This window comes from Berghia stephanieae, chromosome 7 (assembly GCF_034508935.2).
Source record: "Berghia stephanieae isolate SIO BIC M18660-M18661 chromosome 7, UCSD_Bste_1.3, whole genome shotgun sequence".
Classification (NCBI taxonomy): Eukaryota; Metazoa; Mollusca; class Gastropoda; order Nudibranchia; family Aeolidiidae; genus Berghia; species Berghia stephanieae.
This window is the reverse complement of record NC_088366.1, coordinates 592,751-608,329: the sequence shown is the minus strand read 5'-3', so window position 1 is coordinate 608,329 and position 15,579 is coordinate 592,751. Positions and strand designations below refer to the sequence as shown.

General features: G+C 34.6%; 1 protein-coding gene across 3 annotated transcripts in view; it reads left to right on the top strand.

Annotated features, from left to right (window-relative positions):
- LOC144976313 (FH1/FH2 domain-containing protein 3-like) overlaps window positions 1–11,301 on the top strand; it is a 188,572-nt gene extending 177,271 nt beyond the window's left edge. The window contains exons 24-27 of one of the 3 annotated variants that reach the window (XM_078920511.1): window positions 863–992; window positions 2,074–2,232; window positions 6,986–7,017; window positions 10,177–11,301. In XM_078920511.1, the coding sequence (XP_078776637.1) occupies window positions 863–992; window positions 2,074–2,232; window positions 6,986–7,011 (315 nt within the window). In that variant the 3' untranslated portion in view covers window positions 7,012–7,017; window positions 10,177–11,301. The remainder of the gene's footprint in view (window positions 1–862; window positions 993–2,073; window positions 2,233–6,985; window positions 7,018–10,176) is intronic. The other 2 variants (XM_078920510.1, XM_078920509.1) reach the window with 2 other exon arrangements.
- The last annotated feature ends 4,278 nt before the right edge of the window (window positions 11,302–15,579 follow it).

Genomic DNA, 15,579 nt, shown 5'->3' with positions numbered 1-15,579 from the left:
TTTTTTTTTTTTTCTTGGGGGAGGGGGTTGTTGCTTTTTAAATTTTGTTTTGTTTTGTTTTGTTTACTTTTATGTTTATTGGTAGTTGTGTTTTTTTTCCTCATTTCCTTCCTTTTGCCTGTAGTTGTTTTTTTTTTTCACTCTAAAGTGCTTTTACTAAGTGGTTATTCCGAGTCATGTTATTAATTGAACATGAGATAATTCCAGTGTCTGTCATGTGATACCAGCAGTAACAACTGAATAGGCTTGTCGTTCTGTTTTAATTTATTGAGGAAATATTTCACTTTTTTCTTTGTTTATTATATTATTATCATGACAAAAAAAAACAACATTGGAATACAGTGTCAGTGTCGGTGTCGGTGTCAGTGTTGTTGTCAGTGTCGGTGTCGGTGTCGGTGTCGGTGTCAGTGTCAGTGTAAGCAGAAAGAAAATACAGAGAACACAAACCACAATGAAATAAATCTCAGGTTTTTTATGTCATTTATTATGAATTGTATGATTCTATGTGATCTTGTAGTATGACACTTGCTTTCGGATCGGAAAGTCCTGGGTTCGAACCTCGCTCGGCGCATAGTTGAATCCTTGGAAAAGGCTCTTTACTCACATTCTCTCACCGTACTCAGTTTTAAAATGAGTAACTGACCGTTAACAGTGTTGTCTCTGTCGGAAAAAATTGTAATATCGCCTAACAGGTGACATGTCTTGTTCTACATGTTACATTTTGCTGTTGGTCAGGGACCCTTTGTACAGTGCTTTGAGCATGTTTAGTGGATATTGTGCTATATAAAAGCTCATGTTTTTTTGTTTGTTTAGATTGTCATAACCATTTTAACCCTGATAAAATGTTCATTTCTCCCACCAGACGGCCAATTTCAAGGGTAGGAACAGCAAGGATGCAGCCAATGAAGACGCCTTACAACAACTGTTGAAGAACGGCTATGCCAGCGCTGACGAGAGGGGTTTGCCAGGACAGAAGAATAGAAGGAAACTGGGTATGGATGGATTGGGACGGGGTGGATGTTGGATTCCTGTAGGGAACAACGATGGGTTATAGTTATAGTTATTTGATGTGACAGATTTCTATAGGGAACTCTGGGGTTCCTACCTCCCATAGTGGGCCGGGAGGTCCTTGCTGTGTCTTCTATCCCCTCTTATCTGTTTTCCACTGGGTGGGGTTCCTACCTCCCATAGTGGGCAGGGAGGTACTTGCTGTGTCTTCTATCCCCCGATATCTGTTTTCCAATTGTTTTCTGTCTTTGTCTTGGAATGAGATTGCTTGGTTTTGTCCTGACTTGGGTCGGAGTCCTTGGCTGAGAGGGAAACAGTCGAATGTATAGTTAAAGTTTTGGGAGATGATATTTTTTTCCTTGTAAATTATCTCTTTGTTATGTAATGTTATTCTTTTCATTTTTAACATATGATTTTTAAACATTTGAGAGTTTTCTCTTAGTGCAGACCTGTGCTTGTGTCTGGATGAGACTTTTAGGTGATCTCAAACTGAGTACTGAGTAGTGTGCTCTTGGAATCTGCATCTGTTTCCTATTTGAACAAATTCCCCTTTGTCTTACCTTTTCTTGTGTGCATTAATTGTAATTCTAGAACTTTTAACTATCCCATTTTCTTCCTTTTTAGTGGCGCTGATTTGACCTAAATGTGTTACAAGCGCCGTAAAACCCTTAAAAACAAAACAAACAACATCTGTAGGGAACTGTGTGTGTTCTAGTCATTTGGGTTGTATAGACATTGACATGAAATCTATCTGACTGGGGTGGAGTAGATGGTGGATTAAGTAAAGTGATAATTTGACCTGGCCCCTGAACAAACCAGAGGCAGAGTTGCAAGGCTATTTCTCTTGATTTGAATGTCTTAGGTTTGAATCCTGATGAAGATACTTGCATATTGTGTGTTTATTTTTATTTATTTTTCATTTTGTATTTCATTTTTTTTTTTGTTATTAAGAGTTTTAATGGTTTTATTTCTGGCAGTTTTGTCCTAAATAAGCCTATTTGTGTATAAAAGTGTGTTTAATTGACTTAGACGTTGATAGTTGACCTGAGTGAATTCTACCTCCAGATGCCAGATCTTTGGGTTCCCGTGGGGGAATGACCACTGACTCGGACATGTACGACACAGGAGATGACGAGATCCTGGAGGCCTGCGTCAGGACGGCCACCACCCCGATGACCAAACCAAACCGGGAAAGGAGACGGTCCAGAAGTCACCGGAAGTCTTGTGAGTTGATGATTTATTAGGATGATGATTAGAATGATGATGGGATGGGTGGGGAGGGGGGAGGAGAAACTATTGGCATTAGGACTGGTTGGCTGTCTTTAAAAATTGAAAGTGAGGCTTGACCAACAGAAATTGTGGTCCCTCCAGATTTTGAACGTCTTTCACTATTTCTTGACACAGCTAAATATAGAATTGGGGAATATTTGTGAAATCAATAAGTTTTGTACAATTTTTTTTTTTATTTTCATCATCGCTTTTTTTGTTTTCTTATAATGATTTGATTGATTGCTTTTTTGTTTTTTATTGACTGTGCACACACTGCACGGCTGGAATCACAATGGTTTTTGTATTCACTATTTAGAAGGCAGATGAGTGGTGGGCTAGATCTATTAAGGGGGGGGGGGGGGGGGGGGGAGTGTGGCGGGAACACTGATATCAATAATGATGAGAATATAGGTATGGAGAAGTGTCAACTGGACAACAGAGAATAAAAATATCAAAAGATGTCCGAGTGACAAACTCAGAATCCAATTACTATGACACCCACCATCAACTTTCTCTCTGTCTCTCTCTTTCTCTCTCTCTCTTTCTCTCTCTCTCTCTCTCTCTCTCTCTCTCTCTCTCTCTCTCTCTCTCTCTCTCTCTCTCTTTCTCTCTGCATGTCTCTCTCTCTCTTTCTCTCTCTCTGCCTCTCTCTCTCTTTCTCTCTCTCTCTCTCTCTCTCTCTCTCTCTCTCTCTCTCTCTCTCTCTCTCTCTCTCTTTCTCTCAGCCAGACAGTGAATGTCATATCAACGAGATGGCAGGGTTGACTCTATGACGTGATATTTTTATTTCCGTTTCCATCCGTCACCTCTCTATTACCCCCCTTTATGTCTCATCAATATTCACCAGTTACCTGTCGTGCTCTGGAAAAAATTTATTCCTACAAAAAGTCTTATATCATCCGTTGATATCTTCACCAAAAGTTGGAAAAACTTGTGTTAAAAATTTGGTCAGAAAACACGTCCTACAAATATCCATGGATTTAAATGTCCCTCACTGTGGCAAAAACTATCAAACCTGGGACTCCCAGGTGCCAAGATGAGTTTTATTTCAATCTATCATATTTGTAGGACGAGTTTTCTGGCTAAATTTTTAAACACAAGTTTTTCCAGAGTACGGCAATGACTTGGTGAAGAGACCAACGGATGATATAAGACTTTTTGTAGGAATAAATAGTGTACATGCCTTGGTGATGGCTGGAGTACTTTGACTTTATTTCCATTTACTTTTGTTGTAGTTGGGTAGAATTACTGGATTCTTTTCATTTCTCCTTCTATATTTTGACTTCATCATTGCTTTGAATTAGTTAAATCTTTTTTTTTAGTGTCTCAGTACAATGAGATATTATGTCAAGGATTTTCTTTAAACCATCAGTTATTTTACAGATAAAATGGGGTTTTTATAGGAAATATTGCTTACAATTTTGAATTTTTCACCTTTTTTCAATACAAATATTTTTGTTTTAGCGTATGACTTTCATTCTATTTATATTATATTTTTTTAATATATAGAGTTATTATATCAGTAGATGGATGGACTGTTTTATGGCAATCCATGCCACTGTTATAATAATATCATATCTATATATACACACTTTCCCAGCCATACCTTGATACATCGTGTCACCAGTTACAGTAAAATACTAGACGGTTTTATGCTACAACTTTTAGATATAGGATAGTTTACATTGAATTCAATTAAGCAGCTCTTTTGTTACATTATAAAATTTACAACACCGTACCATCCATTCATTCATTCATTCATTCATTCATTCATTCATTCATTCATTCATTCATTCATTCATTCATCCATCCGTTCATCCATCCACCCACCCTTCAATCCATCCTTTCATCCATTTCATCCATTCATCCATTCACCCTTCCATCCATCCATCCACCCCACCACCCCACCCCCACCCCCTGCTACTTTACGATTCCCCTATCGTCAACCATTCCATCTTCCTCCCTTTCTCTCTGACAGATGATATGGTGTAATAGGATATATGGGGTGAGGCTCTCGTGGAGTTTGAATGATAATGATAACGATGTTGATGATGGTGGTGATGATAATGTAACCATTAGACTGTTTGAAACCTGAGTTTGACCTCCAGTAGAGTTGCTTTTGGGGTTGACATCATTATGGTGCCCTAGTTATTTATTTATTTATTTATTTATTTATTTATTTATTTATTTATTTATTTATTTATTTATTTATTTATTTATTTATTTTTTTGTTTATTTATTTATTCGTTTTTAATTAATTCTTATTTTTATAAATACCATTATTGTTTCAATTATGATTATGATGATGATTAATATTACTGTTTTTTTAAATATTTATTTTCAATATTTATAATTTTTATTATTACTAGTATTATTATTATCATCATCTTATATATTTTGTTTCTTTTAATTATTATTATTATTATTATTATTATTATTATTATTATTATTATTATTATTATTATTATTATTATTATTATTATTATTATTATTATTATTATTATTATTATTATTATAAGGAGATTTGATGTAGGCCTAATGATATTGGAGTTTCCTTCACCTCACTAGCACACCTTTTTTGTTTGACACTCTAGACTAAATACGTGTTTTTTTAACCAGCCCAATTCCATCACACTTTGATTTGATGGATGTAGTTTTATCCTTCCACCATAGCCAAGGTACCTCATTATTTCTATACAAACCTCAGACACATTGATTTGATGGATGTAGTTTTATCCTTCCACCATAGCCAAGGTACCTCATTATTTCTATACAAACCTCAGACACATTGATTTGATGGATGTAGTTTTATCCTTCCACCATAGCCAAGGTACCTCATTATTTCTATACAAACCTCAGACACATTGATTTGATGGATGTAGTTTTATCCTTCCACCATAGCCAAGGTACCTCATTATTTCTATACAAACCTCAGACACATTGATTTGATGGATGTAGTTTTATCCTTCCACCATAGCCAAGGTACCTCATTATTTCTATACAAACCTCAGACACATTGATTTGATGGATGTAGTTTTATCCTTCCACCATAGCCAAGGTACCTCATTATTTCTATACAAACCTCAGACACATTGATTTGATGGATGTAGTTTTATCCTTCCACCATAGCCAAGGTACCTCATTATTTCTATACAAACCTCAGACACATTGATTTGATGGATGTAGTTTTATCCTTCCACCATAGCCAAGGTACCTCATTATTTCTATACAAACCTCAGACACATTGATTTGATGGATGTAGTTTTATCCTTCCACCATAGCCAAGATACCTCATTATTTCTATACAAACCTCAGACACATTGATTTGATGGATGTAGTTTTATCCTTCCACCATAGCCAAGGTACCTCATTATTTCTATACAAACCTCAGACACATTGATTTGATGGATGTAGTTTTATCCTTCCACCATAGCCAAGGTACCTCATTATTTCTATACAAACCTCAGACACATTGATTTGATGGATGTAGTTTTATCCTTCCACCATAGCCAAGGTACCTCATTATTTCTATACAAACCTCAGACACATTGATTTGATGGATGTAGTTTTATCCTTCCACCATAGCCAAGATACCTCATTATTTCTATACAAACCTCAGCTATTTTGAATATAACCCAAAAACGAATGACTTTTTTATTTAATAGGGCTTTTATATAGCGTAATATCCACTAAATGTGCTCAAAGCACTTTACAAAGGGTCTCTGACCAACAGTAACACGTAATATGTAGAACAAGATATGACGCTTGTTAGGCGATATTACAATTTTTCGGACAGAGACAATGCTGTTAACGGCCAGGTACTCATTTTACACCTGAGTACGGTGAGAGAATGTGAGTAAAGAGTCTTTTCCAAGGACTCAACTATGCCCCGAGCGAGGCTCGAACCCAGGACATGCCGATCTGAAAGCGAGTGTCATACCACAAAACCACATAGCCTTGAACACCAAGTCTCTGGTATCTGTAGGGTAGTTCATGTTGACTTTGATATGTTTGTTTGTTTGTTTGTTTGTTTTAGATTTAACGGCGCTTGCAACACATACTTGTCATTTAAGCGCCAGGACTTTTATATGGTAGAACTATTTTTAGTAACATCAGTGGAAATGATACGAAGCTGCTAGAAAAATACGAATGAAAATGTTGCTCAAAGGAAAACATAATGAAAAGTGTTGAATTGTAAGCTTCAATTTATTAGACGAAGACAGATACTGTGGATGTTTCGGGTTTCCCCTGTATCAACAAGTCATGATGAATAAAACACTAAGGACGAATGATATATGTGTGAATGGTGTAGTTAAGGTGTGTTAAATCTTTTGATTTCATAGTTTATAAAATTACCTGTTTTTTATTTCAACAAGAAATGGTCATTGTCTACGAGGTGTAAGAAAACAGGTTTTTGTGTCACAGCTTCTATTTTTGTTTGTTGCTTCTTATCTCCATGGAAAACACCGTATTTTGGAGGCTCGTGTCCTAGACCTTACTTACCCTTTTTGGTTTTTTATCTTATTCATTTTTAAACATTTTGTTTTGGCTGTTCCAAAAGCCATGTACCTGCTGATAACAACATACCAGCAACCACCAGCACCACCCCCCCACACACCCATTGACACATGACCAAATATTGACCCTGCCTACCCACCCACCCCCCAACATACTCCCTACCTCCCGCTCCCTTCCCTTTACTCCACAGCATTTTGGGACAGTGATTATGAGTGATGAGAGGTAAACAGCAATGTCACTACTGCTGCTGCTGCATCATGACCTCTTGACCTTATTTGAATTAATGACCTTGACCCTTATTGTTATTGGATTGTCTTTGATTTCTATTGATTCGATGATTGATGAATTGATTGTTGACATGAATTTCTTTTAAGTTCTTTGATTTTTTATCCATTTTGTTTTTGTCATGGCCTGATCTGATTTGTCGCTTTCCTTTTATTTTAGTTTTTTGGTTTTTTTGGGGTTTTTTTTAATTTTTTTTTTTTTGCTTTTTAATTTGTACATTTATAGAAATCTATGTTTCAGCTATTCAACATTCAAACTGCAACTAACTTTCACGGATATGTTTAAAATAGTAAACACACATCTCTAATATATCAATAATGAGTCGCAAACTGTTTAAGCCCAAGAATGTCAACACGTATAGTTTATAAATAGTTTTGATGGAAAGGGGCTCTATAGAAATTACACATTATTATTGTTATTATTGTAAATACATGCTGCGTACAGATGGCTCACAAAGGCCTGTGTTATTCTGGGTGCTGTGGAATATGCCTAAAGTCAACACGTCTCTCTCCCCAATCAAATTTTCTAATCTTTATCTGTGTGTTCTATTGATAATGGATAAAGTCAACCTCTGCTTAAAGTCAACCACCAGTCTTTCTGGTCTGGCAGTGTTTGATTTATCAGGGTTCCACTGTACTCACATCCAATGTGAGTAAATCCAGTGGTTTGAAAACAAAAACAAAAAACGACACGAATCTTGGCTCATTCAGCAATTGAAGGAAGTCGTAGATGATGTGTCTCCTTTGACCAAAAGTCATTGTGGCGTATACTCTAGTCAAGACAGGAATGTGGAGGATTATTTTGCCTTTGTTGGAATTTCTGATAAAGTCTCCCTTTGGTGTTTTGACAGTAGGCCTAGCGTTAGACACATCTACATGTTATCAATGAGTTTTAAAAAATAAATAAATAAATAAAACACTTGTAAGATTTCCCGTAGCATTTGTCACATCTTTGACGGGGTCACATCTCATAGACACAAGTAAGATGGAATGCTGGGGAATTACAGGATAACGTTTCTGGAACTCGTTTTCGTATTTCATTCTTTTGTTAAAAGTCTTACAGTTTGATTTGAGTTTGGTTGTTCATTTTTGGGTTGTTTTGTTTGTTTGTTGTTTTTTGTTTTTGTTTTGGTATTGTTTTGATTTTGATCTTTTTGTTTTGTTTACTTTGTTGATTTCAATTTTAAGTTGTGGACCCCGTGTTCTGTGTTCATGCCAGTTTTGTGTGTGTGTAGTTATGTGTGTGTTTGTGTGTTTCTATTTGACCAGACTGAATCCTGCAATATGAAGTAGTATAGATTGATTCCAAGTAGCTGATTTGTTGACCATATTAATGACTGTGGCTTTGATAACTTACTCTTCCCTACTCCCCTCTAATTTGCACGATACTTTGATTTGACAGTGTGTGTGTGTGTGTGTGTGAGTGAGTGTGTGTAGTTGTGTGTTTATAGGTGTGTGACCGTTTTCTTGTCAATTTTATAATATTTAATTGTCGGTGCTCTCTCTCTCTCTCTCTCTCTCTCTCTCTCTCTCTCTCTCTCTCTCTCTCTCTCTCTCTCTCGCTCGCTCTCTCTCTCTCTCTCTCTCGCTCGCTCTCTCTCTCTCTCTCTCTCTCTCTCTCTCTCTCTCTCTCTCTCTCTCTCTCTCTCTCTCTCTCTCTCTCTCTCTCTCTCTCTCTCTCTCTCTCTCTCTCTCTCTCTCTCTCTCTCTCTCTCTCTCTTCTCTCTCTCTCTCTCTGCTCGCTCTCTCTCTCTCTCTCTCTGCTCGCTCTCTCTCTCTCTCTCTCTCTCTCTCTCTCTCTCTCTCTCTCTCTCTCTCTCTCTCTCTCTCTCTCTCTCTCTCTCTCTCTCTTTCTCTCTCTCTATTTGTTGAATGGTTTGGTTACAAGTAGCAAAGTACCACAGTGCATGACAACAGGTTTAGAATTCTATCAAATATATATATATATAATATATATAAAAGAATATTTCATACATGTATTGTACACATTCCAGCCTATTTTGATTATATATTAGATATGAATTATTGTATAGGAGCTTTCTTTAAGATTCCATCTGAAAATATAACAGTAAAATATTACAATCTCAGAGTGACAAAGTAGGGAGCAGACACTGGTAGAAGATAAAGATCTGAAAAAGTCTGTATGAAACAGTGTCAGACAAAACAGGGGAAAATATACAAGAAAATAAAGAACATCCCAAAAAATTATTCTACCTTGACTGGCGATTAAAGGTTGGAAGTTGAGCTTTGATATAGCGCAATATCCACTAAACGTGTGCAAAGTGCTTTACAATGGGTCCCTGGCCAACAGCAACATGTAGGACGCAACGTGATGCCTGTAAGGCGATATTACAATTTTTTTTTCCTACAGAGACAACATTGTTAACAGCCAGGTACTCATTTTACACCTGAGTGCAGTGAACGTAATTAAACCTCCTGATTACCAGTCAGATTAGCTAGCATGGAGTCAGGTGGTTTGAGGTTTGATCCCCACTCAAGACGGGCTCATGTTTTGGGCTCCTTTTCTTCTTGTATTTTTCTCTCTGTTTTGTCTGCCATTCACTTTTTCAGTCAAAGTCTATGTGTATCAGGATGTCTCCAAACACGAGACATATGCCATTGGAGATAATTCTCTTCTATTTTCAATGTTTGACAAATCAGTCAAAAGGCAGCAAATGTCCAACTATTTCACAATCCACTTTGTGGTTGGTGAGGGAAGAACAAAAGTAGGACAAAGAGAGTGGGTGGGAGTTGCTCTCTCTCTCTCTGAGGCATCCTGAAACGATGCTCCTGTATGTGGATCTATCATACCAGTTAGAAGCATTAACTTATGTGGTGATTATTATTATTATTATTATTATTATTATTATTATTATTATTATTATTATTATTATTATTATTATTATTATTGAAGCAAAGACCAGATGATTGAAATGAGTATTAATCATATTCCTTTATAACGATGGGTGCCAGTTCTCATCAGGGCCAGCGTTCAGTGTTGATTTCGTTCAGTGTTGATTTGATTGGAATTTGAAGAAGTTTTTATTTCATTTTGTTTTTGATTTATTTTCATATGTGTTTTGTTTTTGTTTTTCAGTGAGGAGAACCTTGAAGAGTGGATTAAATCCAGATGAGATGACGGTGGTGGAGACGATAGCAGAACAAGTGTGACGATCCGATTGGATTTGTAGATACGGATTATAGGGACAATCTGGATTGGGATATGTCTTTGTATAAACTGCCAAGACTGGATTGGGGGTTTACTGTTCTGTCAGACTCTGGAAATATCAATCCATTCAAATGACCTTCACCTTGCTGAATACTCTCAAAACTGAGACTTCACTGAAGCCACCGTTTTGAGAGTATTTTATCAAGATGAGAGTCATTTTAATAGATTGATATTTGAAGAATGTGTTTTCTGGGCAAAATGTTAAATACGTTTTTTCCAGTTCATGTTTTTCCAGAGTACGGCAGTGTTGGTGTGACTGATTGTGTGATGGGTGGGGGGTGGGGGATGTGGATAGGATGGACGAAGGACAAGACATCAAATACTGTGGCATGTCAGATGGCTGTGGTGGGTGGATGTGTATTCAAATATACATTTGGTCAAGTATTTGGGTTGAAAATAGACACCCACATAAACCTTTAAATTGTTGGAAATGCTGTACAATTTGTTTTGAAAACTGCCTTCCTCTATGAAAAGTGTTAAATCATGGAAGAGTGATAGAATTATAGAATTATAATATCGTGATCAATTTTGAATTAAACACAAACGTTTTAATCAACTGTTAAAACAATGAGTAAAAAAATAACTGCCTTCCTCTTTGAGAAATGTTAAATAATAAAAAAATGATAGAAGTATAAGATTTATAAGATGTCATTTTTTGATGATTGTAAAAGATTGAAACAGGGAAACCCCCTGATATGTTTTATATTTTGTGACTCCCATTGTTGTTATAATAGCTACAATCTATGCACCTGAAAACAACTATAGACTGCTGAAAACTGACTTGTGTTTTTGTCCAGCCATGCTGGTGGTATTTTATATTTTTTATAAACTATGATATTATTGTTGTTTGCTCCATCCTGCCTACGTCACTCAGGTCATCATTATCCCATGCAGTGTGTCAAACCATCTCTGATAACTGAGGATGGTGTTGGTGATTTGTTAAAAACTCATGTACATAGATAGATATGAGAACTTTAAAAAAAAGAAACAAAATACTGGAAACGGGACATATCGGGATCAAAATCATTCTTCAGCCAATGGCAAAGAGTTAGCGTTAATACATGAGGTCAAATCCAGATATATACCCTTCAGTGAAAAATGGTCGAGTTCTATATCACTGACTAAAGAGAAACACAGGGAGCTGGAGCTGTAGAATCAACATTTTCAAAAATGGGACGAATGTTGATAATTTAAAAAATTATCCACAAAAATTATTTTTTAATGACTAGATGACCAAATGCGGCATCTAAGAGTTATTGAGATTCAAGGATTTATTTACGTATGGAGATTTCTTTTATATTTCAGACAATTCTTTAGAGAAATAGATAAAAAGTTACTGCTAAAATAGATTTACAATGTGATTTACAAATTGTAAATTGAAGTCAATTGATCATTAAACAGGAACAGGCCTTCGTTGTGAACAGGCCTTCGTTGTGAACAGGCCTTCATTGTGAACAGGCCTTCGTTGTGAACAGGCCTCTTCATTTCAATACAGTTTTGTTTATTATTCTAGCCAATGTTTTAGTGTGTCGGGTTGCATCGCATTGCGTTATGATTCTAGTACAGAAGGTGGGGGTGGGGGGAACCTCCACAAGAATATTTAAATTTTGATATCTCTCATGTTTTAAAGATTCAATGATTTATATGTACATATGACATATTTATGACAATTTATACGAATTAGTTGTATGATACCAGACAGATACATTTGGACATGGAGCCTATTTATTTTCATTTGTAATATTTGTTATCAACATAGACAGGGTGGTCATTTTGTATGTTTGAAGTCATTTTTACTTAAGTGTAAACATAAAACGATTTATATTGTTATATCTCTCCTCATTTTTTTCTAGTGGGGAATTTGTTGTCTTCTTTTTTCAACTTTTTTGTTTTTAATAATATTTTTTTTTTTGGGGGGGGGGGGGGTATTTATTTATGTTTTTGATACACTAGTTTTGCAATAGACATCCATTTTGATACATGGAAGACTGAGTGACGACAATAGTGGAGATTGATAGTCTTTTATTGTGTTATGTATTACGATGTGTTTTATAAATGATGTAAGAAGTGTGACAATTGAACAGTAGATGGTTGGACACTTCCTGGTTACCTCAACTATTTCTTGCCCAAAGTTACCTGCCCTTGCGTAGTCTTGCCATGCTAGAAAGGTGGTTCACCCCATACATCCATCGCATAACGTTTCATCTCATCGCATCACCCTGCGTTACATTTGAGACAATTTTGTTTCATCTTCACTTCAATCGGCCACAATTTGTTTATTGTTTGTTTTTGGGATTCGAATTTGTATTTGAAGTTGTTGTTTGTTTTTTTAAATTATTATTGTGTCTTGTGTATAAGATATTATTTCTAGTGTAGAAGGTAATATTTGCATTAAAATATTTTTTAAAGAAATGAAATCAATTTAAGAGATATTTTTATAACATCTTTAAAAATTGATTATTTTTAACTTTTCAGAAAACGTTGTGTAGTTTATATATATAGATATGAATTCCAGGCCAAACAGTGTCTTCTTTTATTGAGGTGGGCTGAAGTCACTAGAGTTCCCTCTCATTTTTGATGTCCTTTTTCTCTAAACGTCAGTTTTTTTTTGGTCTTATTTAAAGCAAAATATGGAAACAATTCTCACAAAGACTTGGTCAAACATTTGATGTATCAAAACGTATTTTGTTGTCAAATTGAAGGTATAGAAATAAGGCTACAAGTAACAGATGATATTGACAGCTTTGTAACGATACCTTTGATACCGTATTGTCGAGTCAAGTCACAAATTCATTGTTTTCAGTTCAGATTTCCTTGTGTTTCACATTCATCATCATTCCTCTCCTTAACCTTCGTGTCTCATAAAACTGGGACGATCTTGCTTTTTTAAATTTGTTTTTGACTTGTCAGATAAATATATCAAAGTATAATATTTAAACACACATATTCTTATACAATAATATCGAGGTGATAAGATGTCCATATTGAGCTCCTGGTTCATGGTTTGTGCAATAATAATGATGATATATTCTTCTGTGCTCAAATGAGAATTTATCTTTGATTATAAACACGGTAGCACGTGAATACTTAATATCTTATAAATTATTATTATTATTATTATTATTATTATTATTATTATTATTATTATTGTTATTGTTATTATTATTATTATTATTATTATTATTATTATTATTATTATTATTATTATTATTATTATTATGATTATTATTATTATTGTTATTGTTGTTATTATTATTATTATTATTATTATTATTATTATTATTATTATTATTATTATTATGTTGTTGTTGTTGTTGTTGTTGTTGTTGTTGTTGTTGTTGTTGTTGTTGTTGTTGTTGTTATTATTATTGTTATTGTTGTTATTATTATTATTATTATTATTATTGTTATTATTATTATTATTATTATTATTGTTGTTATTATTATTATTATAAACACTACCACTATACTGCCCATAGATACAACACCCATGGGTTTTTATTTAATACACAAAATACAAATCTAATTTTCTTCTTCATATTGTTATTCAAGATATGCAATTACTCCGGTAGGTTGAAATTACTTATATATATATATAAAGTATTTATATTTTTCTATCATTTGTTTTCTTACTTAAACTGTTCCATACTTAACATATTGACTATTTCCATCATTTGTCTTACAAACAGAATCAGCCTTACACCTTCATGGTTGCCTTTTACTAGCTCTTTATTTAACGACTCCTTTTTCCATTGTAAAAAATAATGAATTCTTTTGTCCTTATAGTTACAGGGAATGAGATTAGCGGAAGAGTAGCGTCCCTTGATTGGACGTCACCCATAGTCTGTGACGTCACTGGCGGAAAAGTTATTAGAGAGAGAACGTCATGGAGGACGAGAGACGCATGCGCACAACCAACATGACGTTCTCTCTCTAATAACTTTTCCGCCAGTGACGTCACAGACTATGGGTGACGCCCAATCAAGGGACACTACTCATCCGCTAATCTCATTCCCTATCTTGAAGTATTTTTAAATGATTCCTATTTTATCCTGATGCAAATGGTGATTATTATGTTTAGGACATAACTAGTGTCCACTGTCTTCCTGTATACGATTTTCTTGCATTCAGTAACAGAATCTCATAGAATAGTGGGATGACTACCTGTATGACAAAAGCGGTATGATCACCCTCACATCCTGTCCAAAACGGATTTTCCACTTATTTTTGTAATGTACTCACTTACATTTGCTGGTAATGTACTCACTTACAGTTAGTGGAGATGGTGAAGTCCTAAATTTACATATTTTTTTAAAATGAAAAACTTGTATTTTTTTTTTTTTTTCAATAAAAATAATTCTACTATCTTCAGTTTATTTGTCTTCCTACAGGAAATTTGGTGAGAGAGAAATAAATAAAGAGAATTTGATTATTTTATTTATTTTTTTGTTCTTCTTGTTCAAATGAATAATGTGTATTATTGTGAGTACATTGTTAATGATATTTAGATTTTTAAAATTATCTTAAACTTAACAAAGTTAATATTTTCTGATGACACTCAAAACTCGAGTATCTAGAACTAGAATGTGATATTGATATGTATTCTTATATTAGACGTCGGTGGACCAGGCATTATGTGGATTGTGCCACGCCTAGAAACATGACAGAGATTATAGGAAGGATTTTCTAGCTGTTTTTGTTTTTTTTTCCTTTCTTCAAATTCTAGATATTTATGGAATAAATTTGAGATTGAATTTGTTTTGTTGTTGTTGATTTGTAATGTTGAAATTATTTCAGTTGATTAGCGGATATGTGTCCCCGATACTGGATGAATTCCTGTCACGTGATCCATGTGATTGACCTTTGCCCCTTTCCCCTCGTCCCACCATTTATAATATAACCTTAGATCCATCATAATCTGTCTCAAATCATCGTTGTCTTGTATTTTAATAGTTTTTATTTTTAAAAGTCTAATCTTATTATTTTAAAACATCCGTTCTTATGAGAGGGGGGGGGGGGGGGTTACAACCCACCATTTTAATAATTCTTTTGTGGATTTTTTTTTTTATTTGTTTTCTTTTGTTTTATATTTGGGATTTTTTTGTAATTTACTTTGATGTCCCATTTTTCAGGTCCCTGACTCAATTTGTTGTTTTGTTTTTTAAATTAAAACAAATGAATAAAATACTGAGGTGTATAAGGTTGGAATTTGTATGAATATGAATATGAATATTAGAATATGAATATGAATATGAATATGAATATTAGAAT